Consider the following 23,702-nt stretch of genomic DNA (forward strand, 5'->3'; position numbering starts at 1 on the left):
ACAGGTCTGTTCTTTTTTAAACTAATGCCAGCAACTTGATAGTCTTTTAAAAAGGAAGACGGGCAATATTGAATTTTATAATTGTATTTCAGAATCAGAATTTTATAATTTTATTTCTTTTATTATAAGACGGCACATGCACAGTAGGGGATTTTATACTTACGGCTTCTTTCCTAGAAGGAGTTCGTACTTTAATGTCCCCACGGGGACTTTAAATATTGAAGTATTCCAACAATACGTGAAGACTGGTATTTAAAGTACGAAAGGGGAAGACTTGTCCACTTTGAATTTTGGTGACTCTGTCTTAAGGTGTAGGTGACGTACAATAGCGTATGACTTTCAGGTACACAACAGTGAGCCCACACTGACAGACGGTACTAAATGCTCACCGTGATAGTCTGGTTCCCGTCCGTCATCATACCCGGTTACACCGGTATTACCGTCTCCGTTCCCCATGCTCGCCTTTGCATCCCTGTGACAGACTTGTTGTATGATGGAAGTTGGTACCTCTCCGTCCTCTTCACCTGGTTCACCATCTCGCCCACTCCTCTGCTCCTCCCTCTGGTGGTAACCAAAGTCTGTCTCCTGTATCTGGGACTCGGAGTTTTGTTTTGTTTTGTAGAGTCCACGTACGAATGAAATCGGATGGTATTTGTCTCTCTGCTTACCTTGTTCCACTCAACATGGCCCTCTAGATCTGTCCACGTTGTCGCAGATGGCGAGCTCCCATTCCTTTTACAGCTCCGTAAGCGTCCACTGTGGTGTCCAAAGACGGACACCACGTCTTTATCCATTCACCTGTCGCTGGACGCGTGGGCTGCTTCCGTATCGTGGCTGCTGTAAATAATGCCGTAGTGAACAGAGTGGTGCATAGATCTCTTGACATTGGTGTTTGCATTTTCTTCAGATAAATACCCACAAGTGGAATTGCCAGTATTTCTCACCTTCCAAGGACCCTCCCTGCTATTTTCCACAGTGGCCGCACCAGTGTGTAAGCACTCCCTCCAGCAGCGCGCCACGGTTTCCGTTTTTCCGCATCCTTGCCAGCACTCGTTACCTCTTACTTTTGGATTCCAGCCGTTCTGACAGGTCCGAAGTGATAGCTCACTGTGGTTTTGATACGCGTTTCCCCGGATGAAGGGCGGTGAGCATTTTTTCATGTGTCTCTTGGCCATGTGGATGTCTTGGATCTTAACCTCTGTTAACCTCTGTTAACTTAAAAATGGTAGTGAAGGCACAGTGGCAAATCATTTTGAAACAGTAATCCACAAAATACGTTGTTATTGTTATCCTGTGAGGTTCTGGTTTCAGCTGAGTGCTGGGCCGTTCTTGTCAGTACTGTTTACCTCTCGACCCCTCCGTCATGCCGTTATCCAAAATCACTCCGCAGTTGTGATTCTCATTGTTTGCTCATCCCTCTTAGCCACTCAGCTTTACTCTGTCCTCTGTGTATCATTCTTCTCTTGACCTCTTTCCAGTAACGAGTCGTCTGTCGTTACCTTTGCGAGTAGTCCTCCCGGGAACAGTCCTGTTAACAGTCACCAAAGGCTTGAGTACCTGACTCGTTTGATTTTTCTCTTTATTGCACCTGCCGTCTTCATCCCAGCTGGCTTCAGTATGCATAGAGCAAAACCCTCACAACTTGTCTCCCTTTATGAAGTCCCTTCTGTCTGCATGTCTGTGCCGGAGGACGCGGTGGTCCCTACCCGTGGTGCTCAGTGTGCTCGGTGCGCAGGTAGCGTCACTGTCACCTGCAGGCCTGTTAGACGTGCAGAACCCCAGGCCCGACCCCAGGCCGCGCGAATCATTTTAATTAACCCCCCGGTCACTCACATGCACGTGAAAGTCTGAGAAGCATTATTCTGCACCTGTCTGTTCCCAGGGTCCAGAGTTGCGTCTCCTCCTCCTCCTTTCTCCAAGACCTCACCCGGTCAGTGGTCCCCTGTCATCCTGGACCTTTATCTTCTTTTCCCTCTGCCTAGAAACAGTGTTAGGCATCCCTCCCCCCACGTATCCTACTCCTTCCGTTCTTCTCTTCATCTCTGAACTTCCAGATAGACTTTCTTGCCTCCAGCGTCTGGTCCCTCACCCCCTGCTGCCTTCCTCCAGGCACTTGTGCTCACCCCCTGCTGCCTTCCTCCAGGCACTTGTGCTGCTTCGTCGCCATTGCACGGAAATCGCTCTTGTAAAGGTCTGTGGCGATCCTCTCGTTGCCAGATGCAGGGTCAGGGTCGTCTTCAGTTTTTATTCTATCTGTGCAGCATTTAAAGCCACTAGCCACTGACTTCCCTCCTGACTTGGCCTCCAGGTCACAAGTCTCTCCTGCTTCTGCATCAGTTCCTTCCCAGAGCCCCTTCCTTCCACCTGTCTTGGTGTCCTGCTATTCGGAAAGCTTCCCCTGTGTTCATCTGCTCCCCTCTCCTGGTTTCAGCCATTGTATATTACTGGTGACTTCCCACCCTGTATCTCCTGCATTGTAGAACCCATTTTCCTAATGGGTCATGAAACCATTCAACTCGGATGTCTCGAACGCACTTCAGAAGAAACCTGCTGTTAGAAGTCGCAGCAGCAGCAGACTCGGATAGTGATGGCTGACATCTTACTCTGTGCCATAGACTGCGCTCAGCGCTGTCCGTGTGTTGTCTCACTTGATTCTGCACAAATCCCAGATGTATCATCTCCATTTGTACCTGGGGAAACTCAGGCTGGAGAGACTGGCCCAGGGTCACATAGCTGGTGAGAGCCTGACTGGAAAAAAGGAGCCTGAGATCCGTTCATTTATTCATTCAGTTATGTGTTTAAGGTGACGCACAGCTGACATGCTACAGTAGTTTCCGATGTACAACATGGTGATTCGACGGGTCTGTACATGCACTGTGCTCACCACGAATGTAGCCACCACCGGTCAACACAGCACCGGCATGGTACCATTCACTGTATTCTCTCCGCTCTACCTTGTCCCGTACTCATTCATTCCAGAACCAGAAGCCTGGACAAAATGGGCCCATTTTGCCCATCCCCAGCCCTCCTCTTTGTGGCAGCCATCCGTTTGTTCTCTGTGTTTATGGGTCTACTTCTGTTTAGATCCCACATAGAAGTGAAATCATACGCTGTTTGTCTTTCTTTGTCTCACTTGATTCACTTAGCATCATCCTCACTAGGTCCGTGAGTGTTGCTACACATGCAAGATCGCCTTCCTTTTACGGCTCAGTCGTCGTCCCTTGATTCCGCATCTTTATCTGTGCAGCTGTGGATGGACACTTAGTTTGTTCCCACACTTAGCTTTTATAAATAATGCTGCAGTATACATAAGAGTGCATAGATCTTTTTTTATTAATTTTTACTTATTTATTTGATAGACAGAGAGAGATCACAAATAGGCAGAGAGGCAGGCAGAGAGCGAGGGGGAAGCAGGCTCCCCGCTGAGCAGAGAGCCCGATGCGGGGCTCGATCCCAGGACCCTGGGATCATGACCTGAGCCGAAGGCAGAGGGTTAACCCACTGAGCCGCCCAGCCGCCCTTTTTTTTTTTTTTTTTTTTTTTTTTTTTAGATTTATTTATGTATTTATTTGAGAGCGAGAGTAGGGGGTTGGGGAGTGTGGAAGGAGAGAGCAAGAGAGAATCCTCAAACAGACTCTCCCTGCTGAGCACAGAGCCTGGCGTGGGGCTTGATCCCAGGACACTGAGGCCATGACCTGAGCAGAAACCAAGAGTTGGCCATTTAACTGACTGAGCCACCCAGGCACCCCCATATATCTTTTTGAATTAGTATCTTTATTTTAGTGGAATTACTAGATCATGTGGTAGTTCTACTGTTAATTTTTTAAGGAACCTTCGACTGTTTTCCACAAGGGCTGCACCAGTTTACATTCCCACCAGCAGTGCACGAGGCTGCCTTTTTCTCCACATTTTCGCCAACACCTGTTGTTTCTTGTCCTTTTGATATCACCATTCTGACCAGTCTGAGGCTGTCCTCCTTGTGGTTTTGATTTGCATTTCCCTGATGACTAGTGCTGTTGAATATTTTTTCATGTATCTGTTGGCCATCTGGATGACTTTGGAAAAATGTCTGTTGAGGTCCTCTGCCCATTTTTTAATAGGAGTATTTGGTTTTTCTGGTTTTGAGTTGTATGAGATACATATATATGTGTGTGTGTATATATACATATACACGTATATATACACACACATATACATATGTGTATACACACACACACACATATATATGTATCTCACACACACACACACACACACACACACATATATTAACCTCTTATCAGATCCATCATTTGTAGGTATCTTCTCCCGATCCATAGGTTCCCTGTTTTGGTTTTTTTTTTTAAAGATTTTATTTATTTATTTGACAGAGAGAGAGAGATCACAAGTAGGCACAGAGGCAGGCAGAGAGAGAGGAGGAAGGCAGGCTCCCTGCGGAGCAGAGAGCCCGATGCGGGGCTCGATCCCAGGACCCTGAGATCATGACCTGAGCCGAAGGCAGTGGCTTAATCCACTGAGCCACCCAGGCGCCCCCCCCCCCCCGTTATTTTGTTAATGGTTTCCTTTGCTGTACAAAAGCTTTTTATTTTGGTGAAGTGTCAATGGTTTATTTATGCTTTTGTTTCCTTTTTCTAAGGAGACACATCTAGAAAAATGTTAAGCCTCATGTCTAAGATGACTGCCTAGGCTTTCTTTTAGGGGTTTTATGGTTTCAGGTCTCAAATTTAGGTCTTTAGTCCATTTTGAGTTTCTTTATGTGTGTGGTGTAAGAATGTGGTCCACTTTCATTCTTTTGCATGGAGCTGTGCAGTTTTCCCAGCACCATTTATTGAGACTGTCTTTTCCCCATTGTACATTCTTGCCTCCTTTGTCAAAGATTAATTGACCATGTAAGTATGGGTTGATTTTTGGTCTTTCTTTTCTGTCCCATTGATACATATATATCTCTGTGCCAGCACCATACTCTGATTAGTGTAGCTTTGTAGTGTATCTCAAAGTCTGGGATTGTGGTGTCTCCGGCTTTGTTCTTCTGTCTCAACGTGGCCTTGGCTATTTGGGATCTTCTGTGGTTCGGTACAGATTTTAGTAGTTATTTGTTCTAATTCTGTGAAAAACGTTTTGGTAATGTGATTGGGAATGCATTGCATCTGTGGATTGCTCTGGGTAGTACGGACATTGTGAGAATATTTGTTCTTCCAGTCAGTGAGCATGGAATATCTTTCTGTTGATGTCATCTTCAATTTCTTTCATCAGTGATTTATTGTTTTCAGAGTACAGGTCTGTCAGGAACTTGGTTAAGTTTCTTCCTAGGTATTTTATTCTTTCTGGTACAGCTATACACGGGATTACTTTCTAAATTTCTCTTTCTGTTACTTTGTTATTAGTATGTAGAAACAACAGATTTCTATATTAATTTTGTCTTAGAACTTTACCGAATTCATTTATTCTGATAGTTTTTTGGTGGAGTCTTTAGGGTTTTCCATCTGCTATACCACATCATCTGCCGATAGTGACAGATTTACTTTTTCCTTACCGGTTTGGATGCCTTTTTGTTTTCTTGTTCAATCGCTATGGCTAGGACATCGGTACTAGATGAATTAAAATGGCAAGAATGGACATCCTTGTCTTATTCCTGATCTTAAAGGAACAGCTCTGAATTAGCTGTGGGTTTTTCCTGTATGGCCTTTATTATGTTGACGTATGTTCCCTCTAGACCCACTCTGTGCAAAGCCAGATCCTTTTATTTTTAACCCATTTTTAATAATACATTTGTCATATACAAAAGAATATATATGTGCTATAAATTTAAGATGGTATTCTGACGAATACCAGTAACCCTCCCACTCAACCTACAACAGAGCAGTAACTTACATCTCATTCTTCCCTTGTCCCATCTCCTTCCTACCCAGAGATAATCACTACTGTTGTGTTATTTCCTTTCATTTTCAGAATTTTTGCTCCTATCTAACATATCGGTATATCCTTAAATAATACATTGTTTAGTTTTGCTCATTTTTTAGCTGTTTAAGCAACAGTGACGGTCACTGACTCGTGTGCTTCCAGGAGCGCCTCACACGGTTGTGCGCGGAGTAGCTTGTTAACTCTCCGCTGCCGTGTGACACTCAGCCTTACGACTACACCGCACTTGCTTCAGTCTCCTCCTGACGGACATGTTGGTGGTTCCCGGTTTTCACAGTTCTGAACTGCACTGCTGTTTGCCTCCTTGTGCACAGAAGCTAGAGGGTCTTTACTGCACACGAGAGCTGGCCGTGCCAGCTCAGGAGCGCACAGTGGCTAACTTTAGAAGAGAAAGCCCAAGGACATCCCTGAGGGTCTGGGCCAGTTCACACTCCCACCGTCCGCGCACGGCTTTCCTGTGACTGACGTGTCGTTGTCAGACTTTAAAATTTTGCTTATAAGCGTGAGTGTAAATTAAGAGTCTTAGTTCGCAGTTCTTTGATGAATAGTGAGGTTGAGCTTCTTTTCACTCGTTTATCTACCATCCAGGTTCCTTCTGGCTTCTCCTTGATTTTGTATTTCTGCCCATTCTCCTATTGGACTATTTTTGGTGACTGATTTGTAGGACTCCTTTACACATTCTGGATTCCGACTAGTGTGATTGGTCGTGTGCATTGGTACATATCTTCTCCACACTTACAGCTTATCTGATTTTTTATGATACCTTTTGGTGAACAGACTTTCTCTCTAGTAATCAGATGTCTCACACTTTTCTTGTTATGGTTAGCATTCTTCTGTCTTGTTTAAGAAACCTGTCCCTTTCCCAAGATCAGAAAGATAGTCCCCTATATTTTCTTTTAAATTTGTAAGTTTTGTCTTTAACATTTTAATCCATCTGGAATTGATTTGGGGCTATAAGATGAGGTAGGACTATTGCCTTTTTTCCCCATAGAATAACCATGGGAACCAGAACCATTTCTTAAATTGTCCCTCCTTCCTTCTCTGACCCGCACTGTCATCTCTCACAGCCATGGCTCGCTCCCTGGGTTCTCTGTTATGTTCTTTCGGTCAGGACCATACTTTTCTTGGTTATAGTAGCTGTACAGTGAGTCCTGACGCCTTGTACAGCTAGTAGACTAATCTTAAACTTCTTTTCAAATACTTAATAGTCATGGTCCAAGAGAGTCAAGAGGGGCTTTTTTTTTCAATGGAAGAATTTATAGCCCTTGTGCTGGTAAGAATGATTCACATGAGGAATGAATGAGCACAAAATGGTAACGTAGGAAGGAGTTGCCAAAGCAGTGCTCTTCAGAAGACAAGGAGGCGTAAGATCTAGAGCACATCTGGAGGGCTACCTTGGCTCCCCTGCTGAGGTGGGAGGGAAGGCAGGTAAGTGGATACTTAGGGTGAGAGCTTGTAGAAGTTCTCTTCTGATTGCTTCTGTTTTCTCAGGAAGTGAGGTCACCATTTGAGAGTTGATACCAGGAAGCAGTGTTGGAAATTTCGAGAGAGAGGAAATGGGACAAAGTAGTCCCCTAGAAGATGAGAAGAGTAGATAGACTTGGGGAATGAAGTGAGGGCTCACTTGAGATTAGTGGCCATGACTTGGAGTGAGAACAGTCATCGGGATGGGTGTGCGACCCTCTCCAGGCGTATTCAGCTGTGCAACCACAGAAAGGCAGAGAATCGAGTGCAGCTAGAATGGAGGGGGATGGAAGCAGGAATGGATTTTGTGTAAGGAAGGGAGCAGTTACAGTGATGGATCATTGAACCAAAATATGTTTGGAAGGAGAAAAAAAGGCATGAGGAAAGGAGTAGGTCAACAGATTTTCAGTATCAGAGAATTATTGGAGGTAGAGTCCCAGCTAAAGAGAGAGAGCCGGGGACAAGGGGTGGTGGATGAGTGTGGTGTTCCAGCAGGCTGCGGAAGAGCTGCGGCGGTGGTCACCCTGCAGGGGGGCTGGTACTTGAGTGGGCCGTTTCGCTGGGTGAGCACCGTTCGTGGCACAGGTCCCTTGACGCCTGCCTGTAAAATACCAGACAGCCCCCAAGTTCTTAGGACAACCAAAAATGCCTTCATAATTCCATCCCCCCAAACAGTGACTTAAAACCATGTTTGCAAATACAGTTGTCCCCCCTTTATCTGCAGGAGCTATATTGCCAGAGCCCCTGTGGATGGCTGAAACCGTGGGTAGTATGAGCCCCATATATACTGTATTTTTACCTACATGTATGTGCCTATCATAAAGCCTAATGTGTAAGTTAGGCACAGTAAGACACGGTAACAACAGTAGCTACTAGAACAACTGTAACAACATCCTGTAATAGAAGGGAAAGTGACCTCCCTCAAAATACCTCCTGTGCGGCACTCAGCCTTGCTGTGGTTGATGAAGGGAGATGACAGAACGCCTGCTAGATGAGCTAAAGTGAGGAGAGTGACGTAGCCCCTGTAACGCAGGCCACCGTTGACCTTCTGGTGGAAGGAAAGTCGGAGGGAAGATGGTCCGCTTCCCGGCCACAGCTGAGCAAAGAAAGTGAAAGTGCAGATCTGTGGGGAACTCCTGTACTTCTAGGGCACGAGAAACACTTGCCTAAGAACTAGCCGTGGGGGTGAGTGACTGAACGAGGGTGGAGGAGGAGAGAAAATCAAGGCGCTGAGAGGTCAGAGTTTTGGAAAGACAGTTCTACACGGAGAGACTTCCCAGTGGTGATGATACCGAAGGACAGTGGGAGTAAGGAGCAGCCCCGGCGGTGTGGAGGGGACTGCAGGCAGGAGGGGTGGCAGTTCAGAGCCCGGAGGACTGTGTGGTCGGAGGAGAGCACAGGGGAGAGGAGGGACGGCTTAGGAACAGCGGTTACAATCAGGAAGGACACCTTCCCCGCCTCCAGGCTCGTGATACAAGAGCTACCAGGGGACGCCTGCGGGAGAAGCAGCAGCACAGTCCTCAGGGAGAACTGTGTTTCTGTTGGAACAAATCAGGGGGCAGAATAGCTGAGAAATGCAAGTTGGGAATATGGGAGATTTGCTCGTGGCTGACTGTGATTTTCAGGGGCCTGGTGGAAGAGATCAAGGAACCTGGGTGGGGGCGGGAGAGTTGAAGAGATGAAGCCGTAGACTAACATGGACACAGCCGACTGGGGGTGAGCATGTAGGAAGTGACATGCCCAGGAGCCTGTCTTTGGTAACTACGGTAAGCATAGGCCAGAAGGATAAAAGGTTTGAGGGTCTCGAGGCAGATGGTGTTATGGTTATAAGTACTGGTGAGGGAAGGAGAGAAGAGGTCCTTAGGAGGAACCCACAGACTTCTGGGGACCCCTTTACCTCCAGAGGCTCTGACAGCATCCTCGCTCCTGAGAGTTCGAAGCATGAGCCAGAACACTTGGAGCGTCCCTTCTTGATCCATGGGGCTGTGAAGTAGTCACTAATCTTTGTGACGAGGACCGTGCTCCGATTGACTTGGGCCTGCTGTGGCAATGATGCCATGTAACAAATTACCTCAAGACGTAGTGGCTTAGAACAGCATTTATTATCTGGTATTTTCCATGGATCAGGAATCCGGACAGGCATAACTTAAGCCCTCCATCTCTGGGTCTCCAAAGCTGCGAAGAAGGTGTTAGAGGCTCAAACCATTTTGAAGCTCAGCTGGGGCATTGGTCCTCTTCCAGGCTCACTCAGTAGATGGTGGCCGGATTCAGTTCCTCCCTAACTTTGGCCAGAGGCCCCCTAGGTTCCTTGACACGTGAGCCTCCCCCTAAGGCAGCTCCATCATGCCAGAAAGTTTCATCCGCAAGACAGAAGCCAGTCCTTCCTAATCTCATCTCAGACGTGACATTCCCATCACTTTTTCCTCATCCTGTTCATTAGAAGTAACTCACGAGGTCCGGCCCACACTCAGGGGGGAGAGGGCGTTACACAAGGGTGTGCTGGAGACCCTGTCCGAAAGTCACCCATCCCTGAACCAACCACTGATGACGGAGACTGGGACCAGTCAGTTTCTCCCCACTGGGAGCTGGAGTCAGGTCCCCAAACCGCAAGGCCACCATAACAGCAGGGAAGAGCAGAGGATAGAATAAATGTTGGGAGGACAGCCGCTGCGTTTGCTGTGACCACTAAGCCGTGTCCATGCTTTATCCTCCCAGCCCTGACCGTTTCTTTCTGCAGTAAGGGGCTACATCCTTAGTCTCCCCGGTGCCTCAAGATCAAGTCCAGACCCTTACTTCGGCAGATGTTGGCCTTTGTACTCAGATGCCAGGTTATCTGTGCAGCCTTCCTTCTAACCCTGTACTCAGTATCTGCTCAGCCAGTGGGTCATCAAACTTTTTGGTCTCGGCACCCCTTTAATTCACTTATAAGTTATTGAGGGCCCCAAAGAGCTTCTGTTACACCTGTAAGCATTTATTTAATTAGGAATAAAAACTAATTTTAAGATATTTATTAATTTGTAAAATAATACTCAATATAAATAACATTTTTATGAAAAATACATTTTTTAGTAAGTGTTTGGAGAAGAAAGACATTGCTTTACATTTTATTTTTTTTTTTAAGTTTTTATTTAATTTTTTTAGCTATCTCTATACCTAGCATGGGGCTCGAGCTCACGACCCTGAGATCAAAGAGTCACATGCTCTACTGAAAGCCAGTCAGGTGCCCCCTAATGTTTTGCATTTTAAGATTTCTTTAATGTCTGGCTTAATACGAGACATCAGGGTTCTCATATCTGCTTCTGTTTTCAGTCTCTGATTGAGTTATATGAAGGAATGTGGCCTCACATAGATAGGTAGTTGGAAAGTGAAGATACAAGTATTTTAATAGTTTCTTCAGATCATTGCGAATGTTCTTTGATATTACACCAGCTCTGTGACGGTTACTAGCCATGTGCAGTCTGAACTTGTTGTATTCTGTCAATAAAGTCCGTGGGACTGTCTGGCACTTCGAATAGCTCTTACCCATTTGGAAGATATTGGTTCCCTGAATCAGTTGGGTCTCAAATCGTTCCTTATGAAGTATTTTTCATCACATTTTTAAATACCAGGTATATCCTGTCAGAAAAATCCTTATTGGGAAGTCTTGACTGTAGTGGACTAAGTTTTCCAGAATTCTAAGTTTCACTTAAAAGCTCAAGTTTCGTCGTTGGCAACAAATACTTCCAGTTGTCTTCCTTGAGGGAATAGGCTCATTTCACTTACTTCTGAGAAAGCGTCCGAATAACCATAGTTCACCTGTCATCGTTTTGTCAAGTGGCAACGGTGCTCCATGAAAAGACCCTGTGACTTCACCGTCTCATCACTTCCGCTGTGTCCGGGGCCCCTTCAGCTCTGCGCCCACCCACCGCCTCTTCCTGGGCCTCGCGTGCGTGGGCCTCGGGGGGCTGGTTGCGTTAGTCAGCCGCCGTCTGACCGAGGGGGGCCTGGCGCAGAGCACGGCCGCCGGCACAGAGGGAGCCACTTCTTGCTGCGGACTTGGAGGAGATGTCCAGGCTAGCACGTGCTCCGAGCACCGTGTCCAGGATACGTACCATTGTGAGTCAGCAAGACGGTTCTTGATGCAGAGATGCCAATGGAGTCGTGGTGGTATATGACAGGTTAAAAAATGGATTCGTAATTCGCTTTTTATAAGCACCCATTCGACAGTACCTTGTTGAAAGACACCCTCTCCCCTGCCCACCCAAAAAATCCCATGTCCTTACAGTTGTGGTCACATTCTGGTATCGCCTTTTCTTTAGGTGGGAGCGTTAATTCTATTCTGAGGCGGCTCTGGGACCATCTGTCCCAAAAATGTTCTTCAATACAGTTTGAGTCGTTCGTACGATCAATGTTCCACCAATGTCCACACAGATTTTATTGCCTTTCGTATTGGTATTAGTGAAAAGACATTGTTAAATAAATTCCTTTGGTTAATAATTTTTCATTGCTTTAAATGGGTGTCTTCCTCCTTCACAAGGGAGGAAAATCCCCCAAAGTCTGTGAGTATAATCATATCTAGTATTTTTATGTGTTAATAATTAGGAGTCACTAGTCATTGCATTTTGCAGGTTCACAGATTTGAAATATGATTTTTATTTATTATTTTTTTTTAGTTGACTTTCTCATTCAAGTAGGAACAGAGTAGGCTGGCTGTAAGAGAAGTGTATTTCCTCTTTTTTTTTTTTTTTAAAGATTTTATTTATTTATCTGACAGAGATCACAAGTAGTCAGTGAAGGGAATGGGGAAGCAGGCTCCCTGCTGAGCAGAGAGCCCTATGCAGAGCTCAATCCCAGGACCCTGAGATCATGAGCTGAGCCGAAGGCAGACACTTAACCCACTGAGCCACCCAGGTGCCCCAAGAAAAGTATTTCTGCCATCTTGAGGTTTAGTAGCTTTTCCTGTTTGAAGGTCTTGGAATTATTTATATATGGCATAATGTACACTATAGATTTGGACTGTATATGCGAGAACATACCCATGAGCGAGTACTCACGAGCTCACAAGCAAGTTCATTCACTTAGCAAAGGAAAGAATGGAAACAGGCTGTTTTAGGAAGAAATACAGGGGCCCGAAATCCCTCTTTCCTTTGTCCCTTGAGAGCATGAGGGGTAGGGGGAGTAAGGTATTTGGGTTAATGATGAAGCAAACAAAAACAGCGTCCCTATGAAGAAACGTAACCTGGTAGGATTTATGGTAGGACCCAGATTGAAACAATTCTTCTCTGAAATGGAAATATTTTGTCACACAGATGCCATCTAAATTTTAAAAGAAATCTAGACTTCCTTTCTTATCGTACATCTTGATTTTGTTAAATCTTGTATTTCTTTGAGCCATATGTCCCAAGCAATTAAGTTATAAATATTATACAGAGTAATTTGCATACATTCCAAATGCTTTTTAAATTTGAAGCAGCTTACCTTTCTTTCTGACACCACAGTCCTCACAAAGATGACTTATCTCAATTTCTCCAGTGACTTTATCCCAGCAATACCTTGTCCTGAGCTGTACGAGTGCACACTACTGCACTCCGTCCCTGCCAGACAGTAGACAGAGTTTATTGTTTCGTTTCCTTTTTTTGAATGGCACGCTACAGATGCCCTAGCACCTCTTTTAGCTTGCTGAGCTGACCGGTATCAAGCACTGCCTCACCGGGCTGTTCTTGCTGAGTATTGGTAATGCTGCAGTACAGATTAAAATCTCAGAAAATCCCACTTCTTATGTACTTTACAGGTGTGGAGCTTTTATTGTTAATGTCCCAAATCATCTAAAGTCTTGTTTTCTTTCTTTTTTTTTTTTACAGACCTAACTACCATAATGAATGCTGCATATTAAGAAAAACCATAAGAAGGTTATACATTTGGTTGTCTAATAATCTTGGATTTGATATGAACCAACACATATTCCTTGTTGTCATTGACAGAACCCCAGTTTGTATGTACATTATTCACATTCCTCTCTGTTGTGTTTGGGGGAAAAAAAGACATTTTAGCCTTTTTTAAGGTTATTGATTTAATTTCATGTTATTTGGTTGCATGAAGTTGCCCTTAACCACTAAGGATTATCAAGATTTTTGCACAGACTTATACATGTCTAGGATCCTTTTATCAAGGCAGTTACGTTCATCATTCTCCTGCCTTTACTCCACTATCACCAGACACTCCATTAAATATAAATTAGCACTTTCTAAAAATGACCACTCAACATAATGCTTACGAGATTTCCTCTCTATGACAGAACCCAGGAACCAGTTCCTAAACACATAATGTTGGCATATTGCAGATGAAATTAAATTGTCCTTCAGTTTTGAGGCCATGTGTAAAGTTTAATCACATTGTAAAATATCTATTCCGTATTAGAAATAGCTAGTCGACAGCTTATACTTCTCAAAACTCATATTGTTACGTACACAAACTCAGTTTTTATATGTGAAGTTAGTGAGTCTTTTGTGTTATTCCAAAATAAAGGCAATGATTTATTTTTTCCCCAATGCCAATACAATTTGAGCTAATCACTCAAGGTGGATAATTTACATTTTAAAGCTGGACTCAGCAGTAGCCCTATGGGAAACCAGACCAAGCATTGACTTTTAAATGAACCGTTGTTTTCTTTTGGAACTAGAATTAGAATAGTTGATATTCATCCACAAACCATTATTATGTGTACATTATTGTTGCTATTGTGATAATAGAGATTTTATTTATTTTTATGCCAGCTTATATTGTGAGAACACATTTAGTCAGTTTGGGTTTTATCAATCCTGTTATGCTTGTCCTTGGAACATCTTTCGCGTATTTGAGGTTTGTAGTTGAAAAGTTTACTGTAAAAAAAAAAATCAAAAACAAAAAAATGTATTGTTTTTACAGAATAAATTTATTGGAATGTGTACTGGGAGTAAGATTTGAGGTTGTAAACAACGAAGTTAGTGTAATTTGGCTTCATCTATGTAATGTGAGGTATTAATGTAATTCATATATTAAAGCAAAAATTGTTAACAGCAAGTTGACAATAGAATCAAGTGCAGGTGAGGGTTTTTCTTTTTCTTTTTTCTTTTTTTTGCACACTGTCTGGGTGTTAAGTTTTTTGTAAACATGGAGGAGGGAGAGGAATGGCTACATGATTGCTTGCACGTCTCAGATAATATTTACCAGCTCAGTGGACCCTAAATTTGCACACTTGACATTATCCGTGCATTGATTTGGACTCCCATTTCTTTTTTGTTTTCTTACTGTGGTGAAGAGCTAATAAGAGGAAGAGAAAATGTGAGCTGTTCTGAAAGCCCGAGGCCGTTGAGGCCGTTGAGGACAGTGATGGTGCTGGTGCTGGGAAAGCACTAGTCTGCTTACCCCTCCAGGGCGCATGGATTTTTAGTTTGCTTCTCTCGCTTAAGAAATACCAGTTTTTTTCTCTATACTCATAGTTCCAAATATGAAAGGTTCACTAGAAGATAAAAGGGATGCCAATCCAGTTCCTTCTCCCTCAGAAGTACTTTTTGATTTTGAGTGCTGTAATTTAATTTTAAATTAACGAAATTTAATTAATTCATCAGAAGTCCTCTTCATTGCTCACACTAAAACATAAGGAGAATGTAGATGACATTTTGAATTGGAACATGTAACTGACAGATTTTTAAAATAAAAACCCTAGAGACTACGAAACTGTTTCTGAAAAAAAAAAAAAAAAAAAAAAAAACCAAAATGTTTCCAGTTTAATAAGATTTGTTTTCATAAAAGGCCAAAAAATTTTATTAAAAATATACACAGAAATACAATAGAAATATTTCCAGTCACCGATAAAACCAGTATTCATTAATAGTAATGATAAAGTTATCGATCTCTCCTTAGCTATTTAGGCTCACAAAAAAATTTTACTAAAAGCAATTTTTAAAACAGCAGTGAATATAATAGACTTTCCTTGGGAAAACATTTTCAAATAACATTTTAAAATACTGTGATGATTTGCTTTTTATATTGAGGTTAATAATGATGCATATATGTCTTATATGCAAAAGGTATCTCTCCAGTATGTATCTGTTGTTTTGAATTTTTTAATATGCGTAGGCCATATTCACTTTTGAATAGTTTCATTTTCATTCTCACTATTGTAGGAGCTAAATTGTAATTGTTTACAGTTATATTTAATATGTGCAAACAATATGGAAATAGATGGTCAAGTTTATTCACAGATAATTTTGAATATATTTCTTTAAGCAAACCGTTTCTCAACTTCACTTTTCCTTTAAAGAAAGAAAATTTTACCCACACAAAACCATATGAGAGCTCACATACAGTGCAGAACAAGAATTTATGTATTCTTAAGTATTCCTGTATGAGAAGGGAGTGAAATGGGACAAAATATCAGTACCAGGATAACAAAAGTCAGTAATCTAGAGAGGATGAACATGAAATAATATTTTTATTCAACTTTTTCCTCTGCCTTTGTTTTTATAAAGAACTCTGGTTTGTAGATACAACGATAGGCCAAGAGCTGAGGAAGAACTCCATATGCTATGTTTAATGCTAGAAAAAGGGTTTTCGCTTCTTCGGGGACTCTGTAGACATAAGCAGTTCTAGCATGAAGAGAAGCACCGATGTGAGAAAACTGAGCCTGTTGCATTTAAAAAAAAGGGGGGGGGGAGGTAAGCATGAATTCCGTGTTCAGTTGGATTCCCAATGTGTTCTGGGTGATTCATTCAGACCCTGCTTCCTGTGCCCTCAAAACCAGTACTCAAGCAATCCACAGTCTTCAGGATTTCATTGAATTTAGGGCCAGTCTTAACATAACTGTTCTAAATAAAGTAAACCTTCCTTAGTGAGGCTTTATCATGCCGGCTGTTTATTCACCCATCCAGTGCCCCTTACCAAACATCAGTGGCTCGGTTTGAAAGAAAAAATTGAGCAAAATCTCGGTGTTTTTGTTTTTGTTTTTTTCTGATTTGCATTCTGGAGATCTATATAGGCAGTCACTTGTGGCTTACTAAATGTGTTCCAATAAAGATGAAGAAAGTACAGAGTTTACAAAGTGAAAATATTTTTAATACAGCTATTTAAAGAGAAGCACTGAGGACCTCGGCGTCATAAATCAGTCTTTGACCTGTTCCCTGCAACAAGAGCTCAGAGCCCTTTGTTATATATTTTTTGTTTATTTCTCCAGGCATTGGTTTTTAATGCAACTTTAAAAATCCTAGTATGTGGGGTTGTCACCAACTTGGGTGGGGGTTGGACTGTGGTTGCTCTTTATAAAATGGTAAATGTACCTGCCAGCAACCTTTTCAAGTCGAAGTCTAATTTATTTAGAAGTAGAGCCCGTCCGATCATCATCTGACCTAGAGCTTCTGGTTCGTATGTTCATACTTGTTGTAACGTGCATTCAGGATGTATCGTTTTTGATACTTTTTGTAAGCACAGGGGTAAACTATCAGAAAAGGCTTCCAGTAAGGATTTCTCAGGGTTCTCATATTGTTACAAAATGCAACCCTGGAGTCTGGTTTTCGTATCTCACTGAAATCTGAACTGTATGTGAATAAAGGATTGGAAATTAAATAGATCCAAGTGATGGATTATTAGTTCATCAGGATCAAAGTGAAGAGAGAAGATATTATAATCCAAAGAAGTCACAGAAGAATCATAAGAATGAAAAACTAAATAATTTGCTTCACATACATATGAGTTACCTTACACTTCCCACCGTATGAGATCAGTCTGCTATGTGGTTCACAGATAAAAGTGTTCCTTAGCACCTGACTTTATCATGAGAAGAAAAGGACGCGCTTTCCTCGGCATGTGTATGGATTTCTATCAGTGACGGGTACTTTCACAGGCTACATTTTTACAAATTACTGGTACATTCTAGGGACCTCACAGTAGTTTTCCTACTCTCCGGAGATAAGAAATTAATGTGGTGTGTTACCAAGGACCAACACAGAAACTGCGTCCACCCCTGCGTTGTGACCCAGGAGGCTCTGGGAGGGCTCGGCCCCCAAACACACGTCCCCCAGGCAAATGCCCAGACGGCGCCCAGCAGATGGGAAGCGTTCCACCTCCGGGCTCTGAAGACAAAAGACCTTGCGAGTTAAGGCCACTGGAGAGGCTGCCCTGAGAAGCCGCTCTTGGGCGGTTCTAGGAACACAGACCAGGAGCTTGGCCCCTGTTGCTGTTTTTCCCTAGGGCCTCTTTTGAGTAACAGTGTTTTTCTGAATAATATAACCAAACTTCCGGACTAGAGGCCAGATATGAATCTTGATCTTCAGAAATGTGGGTTTGGTGTCTCTGTCTTTAAAGACGCTTGTACACATGACAAAAATCACCAGGTTTGGGGAAATGCCAACCATCCTTTGAGAGATTAATAGGAGTAATCATGCCTCCTTGCATAGGGAAACCTGCATAAGAAGTCAGTGAATTCCGTAGGCTCTTTTCCTGCACTCCCCAGTGCAGTTAATACCTCATTTTCAAAAACCGCAAAATCATGGCAACGTTACAAAATGATCATGTCCTTAGATTAGATTGTAAGCCCACCGGGCAGGTACCGTGTCTAATGTTTCGTGTGGCGCCTCTCGCATTGTTAGAGCTCAATAAACATTAAACAACAATGGTCTTGTGACTGTCGAAATACAAAACGGTTCTTCAAAGCACTTCTCTATTTTTATACCTATTTTGGTAGGCCTGCCTTCTCCAGAATTATTAACAAGGGGTACAGATCTACGTTCCTAATGCAGAGAGGTGGCTGCAGGTGAGAAGCCTGGGGCCCGCATCCCGCAGTTTCTCGCACTGCCTGCGGCTCTAACAGGTGTGTTTACAGGGGACACACCTCCCGCCGAGTAAGCCCCCAACCACTGCTTCCTTCCAACACCCATGCTGTCCCCTTTCCAGAGTTCCGAAGTTTCAGAAAACTCCCCCGAGAACGGTCTCCTCCCCGAGCACACAGCTGCTAAGGGCCTGCACAGGCATCCTGTGTGATGCTGCTCCCAGCACAGAGGCCGGCCGACGGCAGGGCCGAGAGCTCAGCCTGGCACCCGCTGGCTCTGGGCTCCGTGCGGCTGAGCTGTCACCCAGGCTCACAGGTACAACTGGTACAAATTCAGTGATGCGACATTGAGCCCCTAATCTTTCTTGCCATTCCAAACCTGCTTTCGCCTCCGGTAAATTTCAGAGATAGGCTTTGATCTTTTTTTAGTGGATGATTAGAATGGAAAATGAGGCAAAAAAAAAAAAAAAAGGCAAAGAATGGTTAAATTTTAATAACTCCCTTTTCTTATATTTAGAGACAACACGGAAAGGATGTTAAAGGTCATGATCTTGGATGCAGAAAGAGGTGAAAGTTATCCTGTGTCCACATAAGTATCATAGGCCAAAGCTGATGTGAGCCCTGGGACAACAGCCAGGCTATTTGGCCGATACAAATATGAATAGTTAATCCAGAACTATGTCATTTTTTAGGGTTTTCTGAGCAGCACAGTCCAGGGGTTAAGAACACTGCATCTGAACCAGACGGCCAGTGTCCGCTCCCAGCTCTACCAGCAGCATGACCTTGGGTTAGGTATGTAACCTTTTTGGCTTCCTCATCTAGAAAAGTCGGATAATAATGGAGCCTACCTCATAGGGGTTGCTATGCCCGCTCAATGAGCTGATCTTTATGGACTGCTTAGGGCGGCGCCAAGACAATCACCTGGTCGTGATCTGGCATTTTCCTTTGCTAACAACTCAGGTGGGCTCTTCTTTTTTAGATCCCCTTGCTGACCTTTTGACAATTTCAAGACGGTCTGTCTCTAATCTTAGTGCTAAATAAAGATGTTTACCGATAAATAACACTGGAAGCAAACTACTAAATTAGAATTTGTATTAGTATTCCCATTTACCCATGTTCTGAAATCTTTCAGGTTTTTCCTAATGGTTTCCATAAGGGAAAAACAAAATTCCCCTTCAGTAGGGTCAACTCTACAACCAGATTCTCCACAGATAAGCTTCTAGACCCATTTGTGAGAAAGGACACAGCACCCGCTGTAGCCAGGGAGTGCGAGAGTCTGAGCAGCGAGCGGGAAGGGGCACCGCCCCACCCAAGGTGGGGGACTGTTCCTGCTTCCAGGGCTGTGGGTATTTCTGGACGGGCGGCAGGCTCCCTGCCAAAACCCACTAGGAGTCCATCCCAAATCTCTTTCCCAGTCCCTCTGATCTTTAGGTAATAATATCTGCTACACATGGCTTCAGATGAATGAGTCTTTGAGCAACACAACGCACTTCCTCTCCAGACTCCTATTGGGAATCTTAAACCAACAAGAACAGCAACAAAGACCCACGGCGCTTTCTGTGCCAGGCCCTGTTCTAAGCCTTGTATACAGAGGCCCTCATTCAGTCCCTCCCAGCAGCTTTAGCAGAAAGCTCCTATATTGTCCTCACTTTCACAGCAGAGGAATCCAAGGTGGCCAAGGTCACGAGCTCCCCAGGGACAGGCTGAGACACCACACAGTCTCTCCAGAGATTGTGCTCTTAACCATACTGACTAGATTGTTTTCTTCTAATGCTTAGTGATATTTTAGCAGAGAAAAATTCTCCAGTTGCTAGAAGGTACTAATAATAAGTGGATCTAAGCAACCTGGAATAGTTTTCAAACTAGACTTGAACTTCAATCCTACAATAAGAATTTTATAGGAAAAGACACTTTAGTTATGAATAAGTCCCCACTGGCTCTTTGGTGTAAAATGTGACCTGGTTTTAATTTAATTTGATTTTTTTTACTTTTTTTTTTTAAAGATTTTATTTATTTATTAGAGAGAGAGAGAGAGAGATCACAAGTAGGCAGAGAGAGAGAGGGAGAGGCAGGCTTCCTGCTGAGCAGAGAGCCTGATGCAGGGCTCAATCCCAGGACCCTGGGATCATGACCTGAGCCAAAGGCAGAGGCTTAAACCCACTGAGCCACCCAGGTGCCATTTTTTTTTTTTTTTTAATATTTTATTTATTTGTCAGAGAGAGAGAGAGAGCACACAGGCAGGCAGAGGTGGAGAGAGAAGCAGGCTCCCTGCCGAGCAAGGAGACCATGCGGGACTCGATCCCAGGACTCTGGGATCATGACCCGAGCTGAAGGCAGCGGCTTAACCCACTGAGCCACCCAGGCGTCCCGGTGCCATTTCTTTTACTTTTTGATTTTTAAAGACTGCAGATTTTGCAGATTCTTACAGGATCTGAAATCAGGGACCCAGTAAGGACTTAACATGTTTTTTCCACTGACTTGTACTGATCCAGAAATTTTTCACTTTTTTTCCTATTAAATCAGAGTCTTAGGAGTCCACTAGGCCTTTAAAGAAATGCAAACTTTGATAAAATTAGTGGGATCCTAAGTGCGTAAAGCTTCTAAATGAGGAATGTGGCAGTTTTAGTAGGCGAGGGATGCGAGTTGGCTTATGGAAGGTGTTCTCTGTGATCAGTGTGTCAGATGCCCTCCCAAGACAAGAATTCATTTCGTAAGCAAGTATTGGCTAGGCAGAAAACCAGTTACGTAACATTCTCATCGTGGGCGCTTTGTTTCCAGGGTGATTTATAACTTCTCCTTTGGCTAAACTCTGGAGTAGTTAGATACTAAGGCCCAGCGCAGAGTCATGGCACGGTCGGACACCCAGGTCTCAGACGACGCCATTTCTGGGTGGGGAGAAACCTGCTCCTGACAGTTGTAGGCTCTAGCCTGTAGCCTCCAGCTACCTTGTCGCACTGGGCTTTGGTGGACAAGCCGAAGAGTTCCTGCGAGGCCGGGGCTCTGGCTGAAGCCGCTAGTGCTGCTGCCCAGAGCTGTCTGCCGGCCCCCTGGCCTTCCCAGGAGCGCCGGGCCAGAGCTGCCGGGCCTGGCTGCAAGCCTAGCCCTCACCAGCAGCTACAGTCCCAGGTTCGTCTTAGTGCTGTTGCTTCAAGCACACACCCCCAGGTCCCCAAGGTGTGACCTTCCCAAGCCTCCTGATGCTCCCTGTCCACCTGACTGGGTCCAACAGTGGCCTCACTCTTGTTAGCCTCCTCGACGGGGACGGTCCGGGTTCTGCAACCGGGCCTGCTACAGGGCAGACGCAGGTCCCCAGGCATGGAGAAGGACCATGACTGTCAACTCTGAACAAGCTAATCCTCGAGGAAGGGACCGGTAAGAGTGAGGCTGGTGGGAGCCCCTCTCTCCTGGGCGGCGCTAGAGAATGAGGCCAGGAAGGCAGAAGCCAAGGTTTTCTCCACCCTCTGACCTGCCGCAGCTCCTAAGTGCTCTCCCGGCCTAATGCAGCCTACCCCGGCCTAGCGCTGCACTCGCGGCCCGCTTCTGCGTCCCTGCCTCCCACCCCCTGGGGACTCTCCGGCTTCCCCATGCCCACACAAGGTCTGGCTTTGTGCCGATGGGTAGGACTCCACCGTGGCTAACATCTGCGTGAGAGGAAGGATACAGGTGGAGAAGAACGTGGGCGTCGGGGTCAGACAGGATTCCAGATCCCTATTCTGCCATTTAGTAACTGTGACCCCAGGCAAGAAACAAGCTGCCCTGAGCCTCCGCTTTCTTATCTCTCAGTGAGACTTTAAAAACCAAACAGAACTGCAGGGCCTGTGCTGTGTCCCTCGCTCCGAGCCTCCGGGGCGCACAGGAGGACCACAGGATCCGCTTCCCTTGCAGTCATGTCGGTGCCAGGCCTGGCTCCTGAAAATGCCCCCAGCCCTTCGCCCAAGCAAGAAGGCAGACTTCACTGTGCTAAGCCACTGAGGGTTTGCTGTTCCAGCGCTGCGCACGGCCCGGCCTCACCCAGACAAGGGAGCAGAACACTTAGCCTGCTTTGCCTCCCATGAAGTAAGGAGACGAGCACGCGGACCGCTGCAGGGCCAGGAGCTGTAAGCAGTGGGTGTGCGATTATTCCCGAGACAGAACTAACCAGATGTAGGGGTGAGGGCATGGCAAGGGCTGTTTGCAGGGATGGGGGACGTGGGGGATAAAGTGTAGGGAAGGTCAGGAGTTCTGTTTTAGACACTAAGTCCAAGACAGCCAAGTGAAAAGACTGAGTTTAGGATTCGGTCTAGGAGTCTGGGAACAGCTTGGCCTAAAGACAGAAAATTAGAAGTCAGCTTATAGGGACGCCTGGGTGGCTCAGTCTGTTAAGCATCTGCCTTTAGCTCAGGTCATGATCCTAGGGTCTTGGGATCAAGTACCGCATCAGGCTCCTTGCTCAATGGGGAGCCTGCTTCTCCCTCTACCTGCCACTCTCCCTGCTTGTGCGCATGCTCTCTCTCTCTGACAAATAAATACAATTTTTTAAAAGTCAGCTTAGAGTTGGTATTGAAAGATACTGGCCTGAGGAATCGGCTGTTCCGAGGCCAACTGCAAAGAGCAAATGGCAGTTCTCTTCCGTCTTAAGTCCTTCAAGGAAAGGACAGGAGCCCTTACTTCCAGATGCTGTACCAACTTTTTGATACTAATACTCTAATTCTGTAATTGAGAATTACCTCAGACTGGGAGAATTTAGCTCAAAGGGTTAAGCCCTGAATACCACAGTGGTTTTCCAGCCTGTACACGCCAGGGCGTTGTGCTGCCATCCCACACCGTGACTATGACGGACTGTACGTGCTGACGCTTTCCAGATGAGCCTCGTTCTGCTCGAAAAGAGCAAGATGCAAGAGTGACTTTACAAGGTAGATTCATTTGTTTCTTTTTTATTTGTAGTGAGAAGAGGGGAAAGATGAAATTACTGAATAATTTTCTTCCCTGTTCCTAAGATCAGTTTGTCTTGCCAACTGTTAGCTTGTAAAAATGTTCTTGGAGTAAGAATACACTTCCGTAGATAATTTTATTTCCAGTTCAATGAAGTAATAAGCATTCACTGGACGCCTGCTAATTGTTCCGTGCTAAGAGGCCTGGACTGTGTAGCAGGGGGAAGGAGAGGCATGACTGGGAGCAGAATGTTCTCCAGCCCGGTTTCCCTGGCTCAGTGCAGGGCAGCACAACAGAGTTCTGACATCTTTGGTGTGAGATAGACACCTTCAAGGTGCCAGCTCTCCATTCTTGTTAGTAGCCATGGTGTTCAGAGACGGGGAAACCGCCCCAGGGAACCAGCAGGCCCCTTTGCTGGGCATGTGACCTGGGACAGATCGCTAACCTCCCCTGGGCCTCAGCTTCCTCACCTGTACGGCCGGCTGACACACCGCCACACATGGTTATAGCGCGGTCTGAATGAAATGCGTATGCAGAAACGCCTCCCAAGGCACTGGGGAACCGAAGGGGAAGAGTCTAGGACCTGCTTCCCACCCGCCGGAAACACCAAGCAGAGATGTTTCTCGGATTC

General features: G+C 44.9%; 2 protein-coding genes across 14 annotated transcripts in view; one reads left to right on the forward strand and one right to left on the reverse strand.

Annotated features, from left to right (window-relative positions):
• Positions 1–14,435, forward strand: part of HDGFL3 (HDGF like 3) — a 75,896-nt gene extending 61,461 nt beyond the window's left edge. Inside the window, exon 6 of one of the 2 annotated variants that reach the window (XM_046009495.1) lies at positions 11,195–12,142. In XM_046009495.1, coding sequence (XP_045865451.1) covers positions 11,195–11,437 — 243 coding nt within the window. In that variant the 3' untranslated portion in view covers positions 11,438–12,142. Of the gene's footprint in view, positions 1–11,194; positions 12,143–13,220 lie in introns of those variants that run through there. The other variant, XM_046009496.1, reaches the window with a different exon arrangement.
• TM6SF1 (transmembrane 6 superfamily member 1) overlaps positions 4,904–23,702 on the reverse strand; it is a 39,855-nt gene continuing 21,056 nt past the window's right edge. For 6 of the 12 annotated variants that reach the window (XM_046009484.1, XM_046009489.1, XM_046009485.1 and 3 more), the window contains one exon: positions 14,167–16,024. In XM_046009484.1, coding sequence (XP_045865440.1) covers positions 15,833–16,024 — 192 coding nt within the window. In that variant the 3' untranslated portion in view covers positions 14,167–15,832. Of the gene's footprint in view, positions 9,556–12,172; positions 12,954–14,166; positions 16,025–20,553; positions 20,886–22,663; positions 23,625–23,702 lie in introns of those variants that run through there. The other 6 variants (XR_006818782.1, XR_006818781.1, XM_046009487.1 and 3 more) reach the window with 6 other exon arrangements.

Source organism: Meles meles, chromosome 6 (assembly GCF_922984935.1).
Source record: "Meles meles chromosome 6, mMelMel3.1 paternal haplotype, whole genome shotgun sequence".
Lineage (NCBI taxonomy): Eukaryota > Metazoa > Chordata > Mammalia > Carnivora > Mustelidae > Meles > Meles meles.